The 21393-nt window shown below is 35.0% G+C and overlaps 4 protein-coding genes across 10 annotated transcripts; 2 read left to right on the forward strand and 2 right to left on the reverse strand.

Annotated features, from left to right (window-relative positions):
• The first annotated feature begins 812 nt into the window (after nucleotides 1-812).
• On the forward strand, nucleotides 813-6725 carry LOC114878119 (sodium- and chloride-dependent GABA transporter 1). 2 transcript variants are annotated; one of them, XM_029191544.2, is made up of 9 exons: nucleotides 813-2272; nucleotides 3010-3246; nucleotides 3307-3607; nucleotides 3959-4142; nucleotides 4210-4477; nucleotides 4559-4933; nucleotides 4995-5297; nucleotides 5386-5553; nucleotides 5635-6725. In XM_029191544.2, the coding sequence occupies exons 2-9, from the start codon at nucleotides 3103-3105 to the stop codon at nucleotides 5722-5724; spliced, it is 1833 nt and encodes a 610-aa protein (XP_029047377.1). In that variant the 5' UTR covers nucleotides 813-2272; nucleotides 3010-3102; the 3' UTR covers nucleotides 5725-6725. The 2 variants fall into 2 exon arrangements, with proteins under 2 accessions (XP_029047377.1, XP_029047376.1); XM_029191543.2 differs by having other exon boundaries at nucleotides 1842-1910.
• A 387-nt stretch (nucleotides 6726-7112) lies between these two features.
• Nucleotides 7113-8850, forward strand: LOC114878122. The gene is made up of 2 exons (XM_029191556.2): nucleotides 7113-7385; nucleotides 7473-8850. The coding sequence occupies exons 1-2, from the start codon at nucleotides 7284-7286 to the stop codon at nucleotides 8220-8222; spliced, it is 852 nt and encodes a 283-aa protein (XP_029047389.1). The 5' UTR covers nucleotides 7113-7283; the 3' UTR covers nucleotides 8223-8850.
• A 357-nt stretch (nucleotides 8851-9207) lies between these two features.
• LOC114878120 (spermine synthase) lies at nucleotides 9208-13274 on the reverse strand. 6 transcript variants are annotated; one of them, XM_029191547.2, is made up of 9 exons: nucleotides 13169-13274; nucleotides 12464-12584; nucleotides 12104-12395; nucleotides 11183-11294; nucleotides 10420-10542; nucleotides 10193-10347; nucleotides 10000-10089; nucleotides 9727-9918; nucleotides 9208-9598 (listed from the first exon to the last, which is right to left on the reverse strand). In XM_029191547.2, exons 3-9 carry the CDS (start codon nucleotides 12383-12385, stop codon nucleotides 9452-9454), a joined length of 1101 nt encoding a protein of 366 aa, XP_029047380.1. In that variant the 5' UTR covers nucleotides 12386-12395; nucleotides 12464-12584; nucleotides 13169-13274; the 3' UTR covers nucleotides 9208-9451. The 6 variants fall into 6 exon arrangements, with proteins under 6 accessions (XP_029047380.1, XP_029047381.1, XP_029047382.1 ...); XM_029191548.2 differs by lacking the exon at nucleotides 13169-13274 and adding an exon at nucleotides 13082-13166; XM_029191549.2 differs by lacking the exon at nucleotides 13169-13274 and adding an exon at nucleotides 12692-12812.
• Nucleotides 13275-13350: 76 nt separating this feature from the next.
• LOC114878118 (another transcription unit protein) lies at nucleotides 13351-15955 on the reverse strand. The gene is made up of 7 exons (XM_029191542.2): nucleotides 15806-15955; nucleotides 15305-15698; nucleotides 15056-15171; nucleotides 14587-14981; nucleotides 13921-14511; nucleotides 13647-13848; nucleotides 13351-13587 (listed from the first exon to the last, which is right to left on the reverse strand). Exons 1-7 carry the CDS (start codon nucleotides 15849-15851, stop codon nucleotides 13418-13420), a joined length of 1914 nt encoding a protein of 637 aa, XP_029047375.1. The 5' UTR covers nucleotides 15852-15955; the 3' UTR covers nucleotides 13351-13417.
• Nucleotides 15956-21393: the final 5438 nt, after the last annotated feature.

The raw sequence follows: 21393 nt of genomic DNA on the forward strand, positions 1-21393 counted from the left end.
CTAATGCCAACCTTCACAAATCAATATTTTAGGGAAACAAACCTCAGTGCCATCTATTAAATTTCAATGATTCCAATTACACATAATATTCTACAACTAATTATTTAAAAAACATTGGAACTTAGTAGCAGCTAACAAGTAGCAGTGTTTCAAAATTTATAGATGAACCTTTCAGTTTGTCATAATTCTTTCTTACAAAGAAAATGACAATAATTTCATATAATATCTATTTCAAACATAATCTTGCCTTTATAAATATATTATATTGTTTTATTTTGTAAAAACATATTTGCTAAATAAAATTTTGTATGGTAGTTTTATATCTCTACTATTTTAATAGTACAATATTTATAAAAAATGAACATCAATTACTGCAAGAAGAAACGATAGAATCATAATTAAAATCAGAATGTGTTTATTTGTATGAAAAATGAATAAATATTGCTCTTTACAGGATACTTTAATAAACCTCTGTTCATATTATTGATAACTGTAAGTCAGAAAGGAGGGAATTTAATGGAATTACTATTAGGATATCAGTTTCTTATAGGACGTGACACGGAATAAAAGGATTTTAAGTAATTCCTCCCAAATCAAAGGTAGCTTGACTCGTAAAAAAAGATTTGACCCGCAAAGTAATTCTTAATGCGGTTCCCGCGCCACTTCCCGCACATCCTCTAGTCATTGGGGATGCTCCCCTCTGCCATGCTGACCGTTAACGAGCAATCAAATCGCCTACGCTCAGGCGCAAGGTATAAAAATTAGATATAGTAAGTTTCCTGTTTCCTGAAAAAATTTCAACCACCCTAAAACCATTCGAATCATTTCTATCCGACTAAAAATTACTATTGAATTATTTAACTCTATCAACGATGAAAATTTCACGAATAACTTTTCTCCTACAAATTTGTAGCTTAATTACAAGGATTTTTTTTAAAGAAAACCCTTTTCTCTCTATAGGTAGGAGTTCCATTTCCTAGATCGAGAAGCAGTTTGCGCGTATACTAGCTGCTTTGGGATTTGTATGAGTTAATGTCGATCATCCTGATGATCTATATTACAGAGTGTACCCAGAACGGATGTAGCGATAGATCGGTGTCACGTGAACCCTCCGGATATACTAGCTTCCTAGTCTTGCTCACCTACTTTATCATGCTCTTCCATTTCGTCGGAAAGTACAGAAATTTGATTTACAAAAAGCCACAAAGATCATTAAGGAGTAAATGTCGAGTCCTAACAAAAATATTTTCAAACATTATCATTGGAAGCAATATGAACAATAGATATCTAGAGTAATAAAATCATGGTCAATTATAATATATGAAACTCTGCATATTCCTAAGATTACTCTCTCCAGTTAATTAATTCTTATTATTCTGTCGGACATGATGATCACAAGTTACTGGACCAAAGGACGTAGATCTACGCTCGGTGATCCGAACCGTAGGACCTGACAGAGTAGATCTACGTCCTTAGACATACGAATTAGCCAGGATTCAGGGATCCACCGAATCAAGTCGTGGATTTGGAAAATCATCATCGGTGGATAATGGAAAACAAAGAGGAGCAGAGATGTGTAGGAACGGTGGACGATAAAGAGCACAGCTTCGTCGGGATAGCCGTCAACTTGATGATGATATACTGTTGCGATCTTGGTGACCCTCTTTCTCCTTGTTTTCCTCGTCCCCTCCTGCTCCTCGTGCGGCACGAGTGAGCGAGCGCGCGCGGAATAAACGCGTGACACCGATGTAAACGGCAAGGGTGGACCGGGGGAAAAAAAGGAAAAGGGGGATCCCCCGATTTCGTACCCCCGATATTTCAGCTAGTTCGACGTCGAAAGCGAACTCCCGATTCTAGTTCCGAACGGGCCGGCTGAGCATACGCATCTCCTCGGACGTGGATCGGGACAGGTCCGTAACAGATCGTCGAAATTTGACAGAAAATAAGCGAAAGAAATCGAAAACGTTCATGTAGATCGGGGGTAGTCATCGATGATCGCAACGCGGAACCGTCAGGATCGAGAGGACATACGTTAACTCTTGATCGCTGAATATATTTATCAAAGTGTGTCATACTTCGATCTTCAACGATTCATGGAAATGTCGATTCGAGCCGCTGCGTGAAGGATCAAGGGTGTGCAGTGCAGTGCATACTTGATTTTTGATAAAAGAATAGTTTGGAGGTCAGCTTATTTCCCGCGCGACCCTGAGGAGGAACCATCGTGGTCAGAAGCTAGGATAGTGTCCTGGGATTGGTAGTCGGTTACAGTTAGGTTTGTATAAAATGAAAAATAAAAGGGAAATAAAATGCAAGGGATAACACGTGTTAGTATGTCTGATTATCTTGGAGAGAAACATTCGGTTAAGTTGCGGATTTAAGGAGAGACTAATTAATAGGAAAGCAAGGAATTCAAGATCATAGCAATGTCGATTATGCGGAACAACGCATTCTCGGCTAATTAGAATATAGCTGTTTTTTATGAGCGTGGAAGAGGAAGAGGGAGCCAATAGATCGGCCGCGAAGGGGCCAGGAAAGGATGAGCCTTAGGGGAACGCGGGCTCGGATATTCATTACACGGTACCCCGGCCGGACATTCGTATTTAACTGTATCGCCTATTACTTTTGCGTCTTAATTATTCCTTCGGAATTTTCACGCCGAATCTTCTTAGCTATCTCACCATAGAAATTCATTAGATATTCAAAATAGTGTTATTATTGCAAAGCCAAAAGTAGTTCAACATTAAATTCAATGTTAGAATCTAGTTTCCATTCAGCTGGTATCCTTGAATTTCAAGGTGTAATAGCTTTCCGCAGATTTTCCACGCGACAAAGCCAAAATCGCATCCGGCCCCGAAGAAAAAGAACTCGGTCGAGCTCATTTTCTACAAATCACCTCCTAGAGAGGACCTTGAGAATAGAAAGAAAAAGGCTGCGATGTGCTCTCGAAATCGAATAAATTGTATCAAGTGAGATTCATGAATTTTAACGCATGTTCGATATTGTCAACAGAAACACTGTTATGTCTTCGCGGTAGTTCCGCGATAAGTGGAGGAACAGCTGAGAGAGAAGAAACTTTTTCACGGCAAACGAGAGGAATTCAAAATGACAGTGACATCGAGAGACCCTGAACTAGCGGATCCTGAAAATTCGGACAAAACCGCTTTGAATCTGACACCTTCGTCGAACAAAAAGCCACTACCGGAACGTGGTACATGGAGCACCAAGCTAGACTTCATTCTAAGCGTGGTAATTTATCTATTCATTATTATTTTACTAATGAAATATTAATTAAACAATTATTCGAAGGTTGGTCTGGCGATTGGTTTGGGAAACGTATGGAGATTTCCCTACCTGTGTTACAAGAATGGCGGTGGTGCTTTTTTAATCCCCTACTTCTTGACCCTGGTACTAGCTGGAATTCCAATGTTTTTTATGGAGCTTGCCCTTGGACAGATGCTCACTGTTGGCGGCCTTGGAGTTTTCAAAATTGCACCCCTTTTTAAGGGTATCGGATATGCAGCTGCAGTTATGTCCTGTTGGATGAACGTTTATTATATTGTTATTCTTGCTTGGGCTATCTTCTACTTCTTCATGTCCATGCGTAGTGGTAAGTTATCTTAAACGAAGAAGGATGAGAGTATTGAATTAGACAATCATCATTTAAATTGCTTTACTTAACGCTATTTGAGACTTCCGGATGTAAACTGAGTCGATTAGAAACTTCTTCCAACATGGTACCTTGCTTCTTCAAGGGTTGAAGCACCGAGAGTTTTGACCACCTGAAAACTTGGTAAATGTTAGAAAGAAGTTTTCTTGTTAAATGTAACAAAGCATCGGTGTAATTGGGATAATTTTTTGGGGTGGGCCAGAATGCACATTTTTTAAGGGGTCAGACCCACCCTGGCCCCTACTTAATTACACCAATGTCAGAAAGTGTTGATACTATTCCTTCCCTCAGAACTGCCTTGGGGTAGCTGCAACAATTACTGGAACACGAAGAATTGCGTGAATCCTTACGACAGAGACTCATTGTTATGCTGGACCGAGGTTACCAGGCGTCACAACGTGGTTAAAATGTGTTCCGTCAACGACGTCAACATGACCATCACGGAGCTCACCGATCCAGTGAAAGAATTTTGGGAGTAAGTGAAAATCAAGGTTAAGGAAATAGTAAGGAACCATTCTGATCGCATCGAATATATTTTACAGGCGTCGAGCACTTCAGATCAGCGATGGTGTTGAACACATGGGAAGCATCCGTTGGGAATTGGCTGGTACTCTTCTTTTAGTTTGGATCCTCTGTTATTTTTGCATTTGGAAAGGTGTTAAGTGGACTGGAAAAGTAGTCTACTTCACCTCTCTCTTTCCTTACGTGTTACTGACCATCCTTTTGATTCGTGGCATCACTTTGCCCGGAGCCATCGAGGGCATCAGATTCTACATCAGTCCGAATCTTTCAAAATTAAAAGAATCAGAGGTAACTAGAATTTTTTCTGGAAAAAGTCCCATCTTGATCCCTACCTAATTATTCTAATATCTTTATTATTAAATGTTTCAGGTATGGATAGATGCAGTCACTCAAATTTTCTTCTCCTACGGATTGGGATTGGGCACTCTGGTAGCTCTCGGTAGTTACAATAAATTTACCAACAACGTTTACAAGGATGCTTTAATCGTATGCTCGGTGAACTCATCGACGAGTATGTTCGCCGGATTTGTCATATTTTCCGTGGTGGGTTTCATGGCCCACGAGCAACAGAAGCCTGTCGCGGAAGTGGCCGCTTCCGGTCCAGGGTTAGCTTTCTTAGCTTATCCTTCAGCAGTTCTTCAACTTCCTGGAGCGCCCCTTTGGTCTTGCCTCTTCTTCTTCATGCTTCTTCTTATCGGATTAGATTCACAGTTCTGTACCATGGAAGGGTTTATCACTGCCATGGTGAGTAACATCTGAAACAAAAATGATCGATGGAATTAATTTTGGAATTAATTTTTTCTAGGTGGACGAATGGCCACAACTGCTTCGCCGACGTAAAGAACTCTTCATCGCGATCGTGTGCGTGCTTTCTTATATCATTGGGTTATCCTGTATCTCCCAGGGTGGCATGTACGTCTTCCAAATCCTCGATTCGTATGCTGTTTCCGGTTTTTGTCTTCTGTTTCTAATTTTCTTCGAGTGCATCTCTATAAGCTGGGCATTCGGCGTTAATCGGTTCTATGATGCTATCAGAGATATGATAGGATATTATCCTCTTATGTGGTGGAAACTTTGTTGGACTGTTACTACTCCAATGATTTGTGTGGTAAGTTGATACCATTTTTGTTAACCCCCATAGTAGTAGGTTTGAGGAAATTTGTCTCACCTCTATCGATGTTTTATTATTTCAATAGGGTGTCTTCATTTTCAACCTGGTGCAATGGACACCAGTGAAATATCTAGATTATGAGTATCCATGGTGGTCGCACGTGCTGGGTTGGATGACAGCCTTATCTTCTATGCTCTGTATACCAGGTTACATGCTTTATGCTTGGATGACAACTCCAGGAGATAGGTCTACGGTAAATCAGCAATTTCTATCGTTGTTTCAAAGTTCAATAAATGTCACGATTAACAATTCCTCTTTGTTTCTTCATTTTCAGAAATTCAAACTGTTAGTACGAATAGAAGACGACGTAACAAGTCTACGAATGAAAATGGGACAGCCATCGGTCGAACTGACACCACTTTAACTGCCAAGGATTTATTTCCTAATAAAAAGGACTTATCGTCCTAATCTTTTATTATTTCCTATCATTAATTTAACGAGCCATTCTTTTCTCTTTTTTTTTTTGTAAAATTACCTTTCTCGTTGATTCGAAACGAACTTTTTATTGTGTTCCTGTTTGCGAAAAAACAAAAAACCATGTGTATTATTTAAACGAACTCTCTTAATTGTCTAGGAGATAGATTAGGCCTAGACTGTAGGTAGTAATTGATAGATTCTTATCGAACGGGAGCTCCCATAAAATAGAAGGCGGCTAAAAGTGTTCAGAAATCGCGCGTTTAGTATTATACTTTTAAGTATATTTAATAATTTACGTAAGTACAATTATTGGCGTACGCGAATAGTTCGTTAACAAACTGAAAGGAAATAGAAGATATCGTGTTACGACGGAACGATCATTCTTGAGAATGATTTAAAAGATTTGCAGCTTCCTATTCGAAAGATAGAAACTATTCGCGTAAGCCCGAAAGATTTAGCTGCTAACTTACTCTAGCAATGGCTAACTTACTAGCAAATATCGGGCGTGTACCATAAACGAAAAGAAAAAAACTATTGCACTCCTTGAATTTAATTATTTAAGTACACGTATATTTACGCTGCCATAATTATTATATCCTATCGTTCGATCGATCGATAAGCCGAAATATTTTTTTCTTTTTTGTATGATTACAAAAATGTCTCGGTTTACGCGCGATTCTGCAGACGGTGTACGTGCAAATTATACTGTTAAGATGAAATTGTAGATTCGCGTAGACAAAGTATGACAGTAGGTTGCATTAACTAAGAAGAAAATATTGTTACTGATATCTATTGATCAATGAGTATTTAAATTATTGTATATTTAATTGGGAATTATCACAGTTAGCTATTGTAGTTATGTACACGACGTATGTTTTTTCTTCTAGAGAGAATAACTTCGATGTGAGAAACGACGAAAAATAGGAACAAAGAATCTGTACGTGAAATCTTTTTGGTAAATAAAGATAAGTACCAAAAGTTATCTTGTTAATTATTTATGCTAATGTAACCACTCCGTTATGCTTTTATTTATCAATTGATAAACATTTGGTAGCTGTTAATTTGAATTAATGACAAATTTAAAGAATTTTTCTGTGTTTTCATCCCTTGTTTTCAGTGTTGGGAAAACTTAGGGAGAGCTGGGAGATCCAAGAGGAGCCAGGGAGGGCTAGGGAGAGCCTAGCTTAGAAGCTTCTGTATTTTAATCAATTACACACTTTTATAATACAAAATAAAATATTTTAAATAAACAAAGTATTTATTTGTATTCATTTGAAAGAAATGATTTTTTTTAATACAAAGATGGCAGCGTGGTTGATCTAACGGGTGTAACAGAGAAACTGGATTCTATGCGAGTGGTTTTCAGACGAGCAGGGAGGTGATGTTTTTTACGTGGAGTTGAAAAGCAATTACATTTCCAGTGGTGTAATTTTATGCTTTTTTACCAGTAGAAATCCGCGAGAAAATAAATTAGTATTGCTGTACTAATTATAGTAAATAAATAACATGATAGAAAAGAATGAAGAGAACACTGACAGTGATAACAATATTGTCAGGATAAGGCTAATAACTGACAAGAGAACAGTTTTAGAGAAACAATTTCTTCAGGTAATATTGTTTATAATTTTATCTATATCTTATTTAATAGTCAAATGTTTATTTAACATTTATGTTAAGGTTATGTCTGATTTTAAGGTTCAAGAGGAAATTAAAATATGCTTTGCTCAACTAGCACAAACATTATATGCTAGAGAAAAACAGCTTTTGCGACAATCAGAAGCAATTTATAGACAGCAGATATCTTTGGCATTATCCAGCCAAGAAATTCTTCCTCCCTCTGTAGCAGTATTAGATGAAAAGAATGCTCTTGAGGAGCAAATTAAACAGTTTGGAAGAATAGAACTTAAAGGATCTAATTCAACAGCAATAACTAATTTAGAACCGTATAAAATTGAAGAGTACCAAGATATTAGCAAAGATCATGTTTGTTTTGATAAGTCTATCAAAAACACAGAAATCATTTCTTCCAATACAAATACTGAATTTTCTTCCACAATGGAAAATAAAAATATGCAAAATACTTCCTGTGGATTGAGGACATCTAGTGTAACAAATTTAATAGGCAATTCCAGCCAAATTTTTAATTTTCAAGATAAGAATTCTCAAGAAGATCTTCATAATTCAAAAATGGATATAGAGTTTCAGAAGAATGACTTCAACCTTCAGGTTGTTGGCACAGATCAGCAAGAAAATGAAAAATGTAAAAATTCAACAAGAAATATTATAGAAGAACAGCATAATTCTTATGGACACACAGAGCAAGTTCAACAGTGGTTGGATCAAATACTTCTGGAAACAGAAATAGAACCAACCATTCATGAAGTTGAAAAATTACCTGAAATATCAGATACTTATATCTGTACAAAGCTTCAATTAGAAACATAAAAATTGTATCTAACTGAATTTACTCAACCCACCGTGTAATTTTTTACTTTGTATTTATTTTTAGTTATTACTGAGATAGAGAATACTTTTTTTTGATATCATTCATTCATTGTAATTGAATCATTCATTCCCATGCTCTTCTTCATTTCTTTTATTTATTTATACCTGTGGTAATTAATTATGAAATATTTTTTCATAATTAAGACCAATAGTACTACTAATGATTAAGCATATTTATATTGTTATGGTACTGAGAAGTTACTAACCATTATGACTTTAATTACAATATTTAAAACAAAAAGTGATAATTTAACTAACTTTTATTTACACATAATATGCATAAACAATGGTATCAAAATCATTTTAAACGCATTATATACTATTGTTGTTATAACATTACAATATTTAAAATTAATAAATATTCAGTAATTATTATTTTATAACTAATATTCTCATTTATAATTTGTATTCTTTTACTTACCAGTGAATAAAAGTTGTTTTTATTTATACACCTTTTTTAATTCTGTTCTCACTTTTTATCGTTGCACAAAACAAAAATTTAAAAAACAGTCACCTATAAACAGGCTATTAGTAACTGGAAAAAAATATAATCAGTGTTATAATTGAATGGTAGGTAGTTCTATGCATATCCCTTAACCTTTTATTACTTCATACACTTCATACTTCATGCAACATTTTCGATTTTTTATGTACATCTACAAATTGCTATTTGTTTAGTAAATACCAACAAGTGCAATCTGAATCCAAGATATATTCAAAATCCGTGTTAAAGAAACATATATATGTGCGTATGTGTGTGGTTAAATTTATATCTAATTGTATTTCTAGATTTATTAAAGATTTAATTACTAACATATTTATACAGTAACTTATCTGTTGTATTGATTTTTGTTTATATTCGTTTGTAGTAAATCATTGGGTAAATTAGTTTGATTATTGACAGTTAGTAGAAAAAATAATTGAGCACCTTTGTATAGTTTATTAGTTACTAAACAATTAAATAAGTACAGATAACCACCACCTTTTGTATGTACAGACGCCAGCGTAGTAGTGTCAATTGGGAGTTTATGTCCAGCATCAGGATTTTGTTTTCCAGGAACCGACTTGTTAGCAAAAAATCTGCGACTAGGATCAAATCTGGGTCATAAGGGAGAAAATGGATTGTGAATATACCTCCCTTGATACCTCAGAATTATAGATTTAATCCATCATTTTAACGATACTTGGTAGAAGACCCAGTCTTCGAAGAAAGAGGGTACAAAAGCGCTATCTTTGGTAAACGTTACGGGTACACAGAGCTGTGACAGAACTTCTTCGTACATTTGTAATGATTGTGGACAAGATGCTCCATTACCCTTTAAACAGAAGTAAGGTATTGTTAAATATCAGTTCCAAAATTCAAATAGAATATAGTCCAAATAAAGGTGTGCATAAAAATAGCTGAAACTGAATTATTTTTTACAATTAAAATATTTCTACACACATGAGTCATATATTTTCCTGTAGGCTTTAAAACTTTCATTGAAGAGTTTAAAATAAGTCTGATGAAATCCCATGCATCACCGTGTGGTGCAGTACTAATTGGTATATCTGTAAGATCACCAAACACATAATCAAACTGTCGACCTTCTTCAATCATGTGTGCCAAAGTCTTTGCACAATCTCCAACAATAATCTACAAAGTTTTAAATTGTTATTAAAAACTCTGCCGATTCCTGTTTAACTGTTACAACCAAAAACTTTTCGTGAAATTTACCTCATAGTTTTCTCCCTTTCTTTTATCCAAACAGTCTCCGCATATGCTTCTCATATGCTGACTGCAGGCTTTTATTACAATATCATCAATCTAAAACCGAAGAACTTCTTTTCAGTAAAAAGTGTAGTATATATTTTTATAACATACAATATAATGCATTATTTTATGTTTTTCAATAAATAATTTAACATACTTCTAACATAGTTACGCATTTCGGCTTCTCCTTTAACAATTCCCAAAGTAAGCCACCATCTCCTCCCCCTAAAATAACTATCTCTTTTCCGGTATAGCTCTCTTTTCCACGTTGCATTAGAGTTTCTGTATATATAAGATCTGCTTCAGATATATCTAAAAATATAATTCATTTTAGAAGATTTTTTAAAAATCGTTTCGAAAATATAAAATCCTTTTATCCCTTACTTTGTAATTCATCAAGAACCAGTAGATTCCCTAATGACTTTGAATGAACAATTTGCACTTTTTGGTAAGGCGAACGTGCCTCAAAGACCAATTTATCTATGTCATATTCGAGTAGTCTATCATCTTAAAAATAAAAAAAGGAATTTTGTCATAATGTTACAGAATTTAAAATTAAAATAACTGCATAAAGAAGCATTTAATAGACGCATGCGATGCAAAGCGCAAATTTGTAAAAACAATATAATTCCTTCTTACATCCAAAATAATAATAGTAAGAATAAAAGTATAAAAGATATTGTATTATCTAAATCTAGGGTATTAGTTATCTATCAATTCTTATGTGTTCTTAATATATATAAATTGGATAAACAAAAAGGTATACATATAAAATATGAGTATGAACATGTAAAAATGATAAATTCCATAGAATTCAAAATAGTTTATCATCTGTAGTTATAGGTACTGCAACAAAAATGATAAAGCAAATAAGAAAAGAATGGTTAAAGTGGTGTCCATTGCTAAGAAAGAAAACAAATGGAATTATGAATAACTTAGACAATACTGAGATGACACATACATGGTTTTAAAGATCATGAATAGCTGTACAGCTTCGCACGTGGATTAATGAAAAGAATGTTACTGATACAGGTAAGTTATCGAGAGAATGAATCAAAGCAGATTTCGTTTACGACGCATGATAAGAATTGTGCGGATATAGCTTTCCGCTTATACCGTAAACAGAATAATAAATAAAAAAACTCACCGGCGGTAGGAAAGTATCTCTCAAAAGGTCCGCCGCGTTTAATCGGTGTAAGCGTATGCGAACGCGTAGAGGCTGCTGCCGCTTGCAACGCTGTCTCCAATTCTCTGGCCAACTAAAGGTGGCCGTGACAAGCGAACCGACGAATAAAAAAAAAACAGAAACTATCTGGTTAAACCAATCGTGACAACTCCCCCATTATTGTTTTTTTTTTTTTTTTTACGTATGAATCAAGAGTCACTTTGAAATCCCTTTTGTCGCAAAAACTAAAAAGTAACACCGGGAAGAAGTAACAGACGCTGACCGGAAAAAAATTAACCGATCGGAGTTGTGGGTGTCTTTTATAGTGCAACGAAAACAATTCGCATGATGGTAAAAGTGCTATAGATAACTAAGTATGGGGAACTAGTTGGGGAAGTGGTTTCTACCTGATAGTGTCAGATAGAGGTCATATATGGTTCCTCGCCTTACTGGTGGCAGGCGCTTGCTGCGTTGGCTGTTCAGAGCCATCGCAACGTCCGCTTCCAGGTATCGCCACTGCTACAAGGTCCTCTTTGTTACGCGTGTTTCTTCCGCATATAGTAAAATTTCTACTTATTTCTATAATAGTAATCATCAGATGATGATCTTTTTACAATACATTTATCTTGCAACTTTTTGACATCAAATATTTCTTACACGAAGATACGCGAATTGTTTAATAATGCATCAGTTCATTTTTAAATATATCTTTTCAAAAGGTATATTCTTTTCTTTTCTTGTCATTGATTACTATGTAACAAGATGTACCTTGTAATGACCCCATATTTTGAGAGATACAAAAGCTGACTTTGTCTTTGATAGCCATGAAAGGCAACTAAATATCGTGAAATTTGCAACTAGATATTGCAAAATGATTGTTATATCTTACATAAAGAACTTTACCTCAAAATCCAGAAGTGCCTCCTCATCATCTCTCTTGTAATATTCAATGTTAAGGGTGATCAAGCCTTCAGTATATCCTCGAACAGTGATCAAGCTACCTCTTGGGCCAGTATAGAGAATCAAAAGACTTCCATCAATACTTGACTCAGTTAATGGCTTTAAACCGTTAAAATGTTCTCCAAGGACATTGGCAATTGCTAATTTTAGATTTGAACGTTTCTCTACATCTACTATTACATTTGATGGAACTGTGAAGTCAAGAAGTACTGTGTGGGCAACCATTGTGATAAATCTGAAAGAATTATTACTATTTATTATATATGCATAATTTAATGTTAAATATGAGTCAAATATTAATACCTGTTTATTAGTATAAAATTACAATAAGATTAAAGAATCCTTATTTTTGCAATTCCTATACAAATCCTTAGTTAGCATAAAGATAAATTAGTTTGTAGAAAATTTCTTATCTAAGCTCTTCCTAAAAAATAAAAAAAAAATATTGAGGTTACGTTACAACACATGCAAGGGTAAATAGGTTAAATCGACTTAAACCAATAGCTCAATTAAAACAATGAAGTAATTAACCTTATAAAGAAATACATAAGTATGTCTTTATTTTTGTGTAAAAATTAATTTCAAGTCATCTTAGAGCAACTGAAATTATGAAAACTCTATACTGTACGATTTTCTTGCTATAAATAACGTTAAAGCAATTATTTATTTATTTTCGAATTATATAATCAAAAATATAATTTCAATATAAGTGAATATTATACCCAAACTTTGATTAACATAAATTTTCATTAATGAAAAATATAAAAACTGTTTATGCAATTATTTGATGTTCACTCGTTGTATGTATTAACTTAATAGTAAAAATGTATATAACATATAAACAAAAGTATAATAAAATATTTTTAATTTCATTTATATTAAAATGAAAGAATAATGTTTGTTAAAATGTTTGTCACTTACTATATTACTGTAAACAATTACGAGTATTGTTAACGCATATTAGTTCGATTGGTTAATACTATGAATGAATACAGGAATTATACTCACAAATTAGAATATATAATTCTTGATTATAAGAATCTATAGTTCGTAAGATAAAAATGCTTTCGTGGCACAAGTCGTTGTGTTACACTTGTGTGCGTAACACTGCTACCAATTGTTTGGATGGAAAAAATTCCTAGATCATGTTGAAATCTGTACTTTCATGAATTATAAAAGTAATTCAAATGTTTCAGAAATGTTTTGATTTATTTCACTATATTACAAAACAACTTATCATAGTTTAAAATTAGTACTCTAATCGCTAGCATTATCACCCTGATTATTATCCTCTCTTCCACTTTCTGAAGCACTTCCGGAATTTGATTCTTCATCTGAATCTTTAAGAACTTTCCCTTTAATGTTCTTTTTCGCTCTGAAGGTCTCGAAATCTGAACCCTCTTCATCCGATGAATATATATTTGACGCTAAGAAAATAAAAGTATATAGATAATCCGTAAATACTTATTTTAATATAATAGCTCACCTTTAACAGGAATATTCATTCCTTTTTTATATTTATTCTTAATCGCTGCAAGGGAAATCGCACCCTCATCATCAGATCCATCATCATGGTAAGCATCAGCACCATATCCACCCACAGATCTTCCAGTAGTTCCTCTACCTGCACTACTTTTCTTTGTCTTACTTTGAACTCTCATTGCCATACGTAGTTTCTCTTCCTCTTTCTAAAGATTGCAGTAATTTTTAATATACTGCATGACTGTTAATTTAATATCATAGTTTTCATAATAACTTACTTTAATCATTTCATATCTATTTTGATCTGGATTGGTTCCTACTTGAGACAACACCTTTATACCAGAAGTCTTTTGCGATCTGTCCGCTAGCGACATTGTCATTTTTCTATGAGTGAAAGATTCTGTAGAATGTGGACGGAATGTCAATTTAGTTCTGAATACTGCTTGACCTTGGAGACCAGTTCCTTGACGGATATAGAGATGATTATGATCGCCTTGAAGTGGCTGTTTATACACATCAAAAATCTCGGAACCCAAATGTAAAGACATGCTACCATCGGACCACTTTACGAATCTGGCGTTGCTTTCTTTGACGACTTTACCATGATCGTCAAAAGTGTCCTTCCAACGAAGAGTATTTTCAACCTTTAACTTTAATCTAGCTCGACCTTCTTCATCTAAAGTTTCCTCCTCATCAATCTCATCCTCATATGTTTCCGTATCAAACGGTCGTGTTTCTACAGAAAGAAAATTAGGGAGCTTCACAAAGTGTATTTCACGACCTAAATCTGTTGAGATTTTTGGAATTTCTACATCAATTCTTGTTTCTGGTGGAGGTTCGGGTTCTTCCTCCTTTTCTTTATCCACATCCTAAATAAATTTAAGAACAATAATTCATTATACTTACTCTACTCTTATATAATGTTTTAGTTATTTAATACATACATCTTCAATAATTGCTTGACTAGGACCCTCACCACCACTGTCAGATCTATCTGGACTTCTACTTTTGCTCCTGCTTCTACTCCTGCTTTTACTTCTGCTCCCACTTCTGCTTTTACTTCTACTTCTACTCCTGCTTCTACTTTTACTTCGACTTTTCTCTCTTGGTTTCTCTTCCTTGTCCTTTTCATCATCTGTACTTATATCACTTGCATCTCCGAAAAGAGCATCTGCTGTTGGAGCTAGAGCTTCTTTTCCTGTTGGTTCACTTTCTGAATCACTATCTATTAGCGGTTTCGCTTTTTTCGCTCCATCTTCTGGTTCAGAAGCAGAGCCACTATTATCTTCTTTTGGAGCTGGACTTCCTTCTGCATCACTATCATTTGATTTTATACTACCTACAATGTTATGATACAATATTTAATCGATTCTAAATACAAATGTTAATTAACAGCTTTCTTTATTCACACACCCCTTGTTTTTACAGACTTCTCAGATTCATTATCATCCTTATTTTCTTCAGAGCTATCTGGTTTTTGTCCAGAATTTGCATGTTCAGTTCTTGAGAAATCTGGAGAATTTGCCATCCTGAAAATATTAATAGTTATCATACAAACTAATGTTTTTGGAAACTTTTTCAAGAACTGGAATTAATATCATGATAGTTTTCTACCCTTGCATTAAGCTCTTAAGAAATATTTTTAATTGTTAATTTACTAACTCTGTAGATTTTGGACTTTCAGGTGTCTTCTCTTGTGGAGAGCATGATCTTGATCTTGATCTTTGTGAGTCACTATTATGCAATGCAACTGATTTTGGAGTACCGCTTTTAGATCTCTGAGAACCAGACTTCTCACTGTGCACAGATCCAATACTTGAGTGTCTAGAATCTGATCTAGCTGGAGATGGACTTTTAGAATTTGGTCTAGAATTTACTTTTTCCTCTGCAGATTGACTACTAGACCTAGAAGATCTGTCACTAACATTTGAAGCTACTGAACGAGCATCATTTTCATCATCAGAATTTCTTTCTTGTACAGAATTTGCAGCATTAGAATTAGGTGTACCACTGCGACTTCGTCTAGAAGATTCACACTGATTGTCTGATTCAGAACCTATAAAAATTGCACTTTATTATGTTTTATTTGAAACAGGCAAGATGCAATTTTCATTACACTGGATAAAACATAAATATATGTATTAAATTAATATTGCTGTTTACCTGAATCCCAATTAGAATCAGGTGAGTTTCCTTTCATTGGTGACATTCTTTCTTTTTTATTTAAAGAGAAACTATTTTTTAAAAACAAACTCTGAAAACCATGGTTTAGAAGTGTTTCCTGAAGATTATAGATTGAACAAGTCCATAGGACACAGTGTATGAAGATACATACACTAAATGAAAAAGTTACTATAAGAATTAATAGGGAAAAACCCTAGAAGTCATGAACTGTGATTGGCGAAGTGTGGTGCTGCACCACGCGGCCAATTCTTGTAAAAGAGTAATTAGAATCTATAAAAAACCACATACACATTAGCATATGCAAGAACCGTACGTCCTTGTGTTGCACGAGTTGGTAATACAGTGTTACATTTTACCGTATTACATAAATGAATGCATAATTAATAATGACATAAAAATGAGATAAAAGTGCATTAAAGATAATGCAAAAATTAACGAAAAAATATAAGAAAGACAAAATAGAAAAACAAATTGTAAATCTCGCAGCCAATTCGCTCGCATTATTTGCTGCATAATTAATAAGTGTACCATTGAAATAATGATGCAATTATTAATTATCCATCAAATAATAACGATTGCCCAGGTCTCACCACGGGGAGGTTGCTGCGGGCGGAGACCCGCCCTACCTCATCCCATCCACCCTCCATTTATGCAAATTTTTATTATTATTCAATATCATCATCCTCTTGATGCACATTTGCAAAACGTTTTTGACTATTATGCAAATGAACAACAAAAGGAGCATTATTTTTATTCACTACCTACCTACCTACTTATTTATACATAATATCTACGTAGATTTTTGCGTTTTATTCATATCTCAACATTTTTTAATTTGGATTTTGATTACAGATCTGTAATTATTAAATATGCAATTGCATATTTGTCCTACATACTTATATTACTAAGAATACCTATATATACGAGCGCTCGTAATTATATTAAAAATTCACTTAAATCTAACGCTTCCTAATTAAACACTGCAGTGTTTGACGATTATACTTAATGACTATATACATAAATAAGTCCAATGAATATGTTGAATATGTTGAATTTGTTGATTTTGTTATCCTCATCAGAATACTTCCTAAAATAAAACTGAAAAGGATTAGATACAATTTTCAAAAATAATAAAACTCGTATTACCTTAATACTAGAATACTTTTTGAAACAGACTAAAAAGGATTAGATACCATTTTCAAAAATAATAAGACTCGTATTACCTTAATACCAGAATAATTCTTGAAACAAACTAAAAAGGATTAATTACCAAAATACGTCCTGAGATATTTCTCTGCAACAGAAACTTATTAATTGAATCCATATCAAGACAAAAAATTTAATAGCTAGAAAGAAGATGCATTAGTACACACAAAATTTCAGAAAAATCAGAGTCATTGTTAATGACTTATTTCCAATGAAAAGAAGGAACATCAATTCAATTTCAGTACCAAAATAAAGAAAAAAAAGATTTAGAAAAATATATGTCACTCAATAAGTGATTTGATTTAAAAGGATTAATTGTTTTTCATTTTATAGTATTTAATATTCGTTCATTTGTTAATAAACAGTACACGATATTTTAATTGAAACAACTATCTTTTACTGCAATATATGTACAACCATGACTCTACTTGACTTTATTGCATTATATCATTCAATACACCTTTCAATGCAAATTTATTGTAAATGGAAAAACTGAAAAGCAAATCGCGAGTGGACTTTGCTTTTCAGGAAAAGAATTTGAAAATTTATAAAAGTAATTTAATTAGCTTCTCCGTAAGCTTGAAACGAAACATCGCGATCAAAAATTAAAACTGAACAACTCGAACAACAATTATCCACTACTTTTGTTTAAATAAAGTAAAATTAAAATTTAATAAGCTATCTCGAATGAACAAATATTCCTTGAAATAAATTATCACCAATCATCAAAAAGTAAAATGAATTTCCATTTTAAATAAAACTTTGAATAAAGTTCTATTTAAACCTTATAGTATCTAATAATATCTTGAAAATATTAAAATCATAAATATTATTTAACAGTATTTCCAATAACCGAATGCTCAAAATTTTCAAAATTAAAAAAAGGGAAGAAAAAAAAGAATAAGGCCGGGGCAGTGGGAGGGAGGGTACAGGGGAACCTGAAAAGAAAAGTTTGACTGCCCATAAGAGCAATCCCTAAGCAAACCCTATAAAACAAACCGAAATCACACGCAACACTAATTTCAAAATTGCAAACATTCTGAACTATGACAAAACATCGGCTGGCAACGAAGGGTCTCACGCCCCCTAGTTCATACGCCAGACGCTACATACCACCCACCCCGCCTGGACGTCGTAACGCCAGGACAGGATGCACCCCTTCGCTAAGAGCGCTACCCGCCCGTCCAACACGTTGCATCCAACGGTGTCAGATTGACGGACGCCCATAGTATAGACAAAAGGACTACAGTTTAGAATATGGTAACATATTTTCATATGTTCCGTATTCTAAAGCTGCGCCTGCAAAGGCCTAGTAATGCACGGGTTTGTCTCCCATGAGATGGTGTTCACGGTCTCAGGCCGCGGAATCCTTAAAAGGACTCCCACCGAATGTGAGTCATAGTTACTTCCACTAATTAACAATCGCGAACTCATTCGCAACACTAATTTCATTAATTATATAATATGTACAAATTCACGCGTACGCGTGAAGGCTGCTTCAGTATGCGCAACGCTAAGCTGAAAAAAAGAAAAAAAGAGAAAACGCGAACTGTAACGCAACACTACTCAAATCTACCGAATTTAGTAAGACGCAACACTAATCTAAAAAAGGGGTACAGCCAATTCAAGGCTGTACCACGGCAGCTGGTCCATAGCTGCCTTATGGAGCATGGCAACTCCACTGGATAGTTTGGGGCATTTCATCCTATATTGCAACTCTAATGCAAAACGCGAATATTCATTACCGCAACACTAATTAGGAGGGAACTCTATAAACTAATGCAAAGCAATCGCGTATTTATAAGTCGCAACACTGGGAAACAATCGCGCTAATGTCATTCGCAACACTATCTTTAACAGACATGCAATTAAAATGCAGAAAAGGGGGATTCTAAAACCGTGAATTTTTTACTCGCAACACTAATTTGATTAATTATATAAATATGTACAAAAGCGTACGCGTAAAGGCTGCTCCATTATACGCAACACTAAGCTGAAAAAAAGAAAAAAAGAGAAAACGCGAACTGTAACGCAACTCTACTCAAATCTACCGAATTTTGTAAGACGCAACACTAATCTAAAAAAGGGGTTACAGCCAATCCAAGGCTGTATCACGGCAGCTGGTCCATAGCTGCCTTATGGAGCATGGCAACTCCACTGGATCGTTTTTGGGCATTTCATCATATATCGCAACTCTAATGCAAGACGCGAATATTCATTACCGCAACACTAATTAGCAGGGAACTTTATAAACTAATGCAAAGCAATCGCGTATTTATAAGTCGCAACACTGGGAAACAATCGCGCTAATATCATTCGCAACGCTATCTTTAATAGACATGCAATTAAAATGCAAAAAAGGGGGATTCTCAAACCGTGAATCTTTTACTCGCAACACTAAAGCAATAAACATTAAAAAGCAAAACTCTCAATAATCTTAAAGCAATCAACATTGAAAAGTTAAATTCTATTTTAAAGCAATGCAAGAAAGAAACGCGATATTTAAAGTTCGCAACACTAAATTGAAAACGCGATTTGCCCAAAATCGTGGGGGTCACGGGCCCCCTCTTCTCCTGAAATTACAAAACTACAACTACAAGCAAGCACAGTGACAAAGTAGTAACGATAATGATTTCCCATCCTTTTTTGCAAAAGGATGCAAAATCATTAGTAGTTCCCCTCTTGAAAGACAGTTTGTCGGGGCGCTTCGGCATATAGCCTTTTCTTTCTTCGGGCGGTCCACCCACCTGAAACTTATATCTAAAGCTCGAGACTTGCAAATTCGCAAAACAAAAAAAAAAACAATCAACAAAAAAGAAAAATCGCGAAGCTCTAATTGACACGTGGACGAAAAAGGACTTTATATAAGTCGTTGTTCGTGCACACGTGCCGTGCTCGAGCAGAACTTGTGCGTTTCGTGCCATCGCGATCGCGTATGACGACTTATGAAGTCGCCAAAAATTTGAAAAATTGTACAGATAGATAGAAGGCGAACAGCATACTCCATTCGTATCGATCGTATCGTCAATTCTTCAAATATATTCCAGGTACAGGTTGATCACCGAAATCGCGCCTACCCGACCAAGAGACTGTGACAACCTGTCCCGGCCCTACCTACTTACGATCTATCACACACACCAGAAGGTATATTACCTACCTACCTAACGCTATATTTAAAAAAGGCAAAATCACATTCTCACAAAAATTCATTCCACGACCCCCATACACTCCACCCGGGCGCAGAGCCTACACTAGGGAGAACGTCCCGGGACGCCTCCGTCACCCGAGTTTCATCTCACATCACACTCTACGGTACGTACCATTTTTCACTGAAATCGTCTGGCAAGGCTAGCAATCATTGCGTATAATGATAATTAAAAAATTTAATTAACTACTTTGATATAGAATATTTCATAGTAATGGTAATAATCATGGTAATAGTAATGATAACAATAGTATTTGGTTTATACGTTCATCGTACATCTTGTTGAATAAAATATTATTTCAAATTAAAAGTAAATGAAAAAGTTATTAAACCGACGCAATCCCACAGCCTAAAAACACACACACCATATGTGGAGATTACGTCGTGCACGATATACTAACACAATGCCAGCCGCTTATTAATTATTATTCTTATGAACTAGGTCATCGTGCCCATTGCCTCTACCCATCCAAGTAGCACCTGGGCACGTGAATGGGCTTTGGCAATAAACACGGAAGGGGTTAAATCTGAAAATCCTGATCTACAAACATGATTAGTACATAAACATCTAACGGGCTAATATTTCACTATTTTAATTTAATAAAAGTGACTCGACTTTGTAAATATTAAGCTTTAAGAACAAATACTGAAAAAAAAAAATAGAGCAACTATGACGTAAACATGGTGCACTGCTAATATCAGCTGGCAACGAAGGGTCTCACGCCCCCTAGTTCATACGCCAGACGCTACATACCACCCACCCCGCCTGGACGTCGTAACGCCAGGACAGGATGCACCCCTTCGCTAAGAGCGCTACCCGCCCGTCCAACACGTTGCATCCAACGGTGTCAGATTGACGGACGCCCATAGTATAGACAAAAGGACTGCAGTTTAGAATATGGTAACATATTTTCATATGTTCCGTATTCTAAAACTGTGCCTGCAAAGGCCTAGTAATGCATGGGTTTGTCTCCCATGAGATGGTGTTCACGGTCTCAGGCCGCGGAATCCTTGTAACTAATTTGATTATATAAATAATAAAAAGGATTGAGTTTAAAAACCAAAAGGATTCCCACCGAATACTAGTCAGTGCATCGTCATATTTACTCTCGCGCTGCAAATTTTTCGCAACACTAATTTAAGAAATGCAAAATTT

This window comes from Osmia bicornis, chromosome 13 (genome assembly GCF_907164935.1).
Source record: "Osmia bicornis bicornis chromosome 13, iOsmBic2.1, whole genome shotgun sequence".
In the NCBI taxonomy this organism is placed as follows: Eukaryota; Metazoa; Arthropoda; class Insecta; order Hymenoptera; family Megachilidae; genus Osmia; species Osmia bicornis.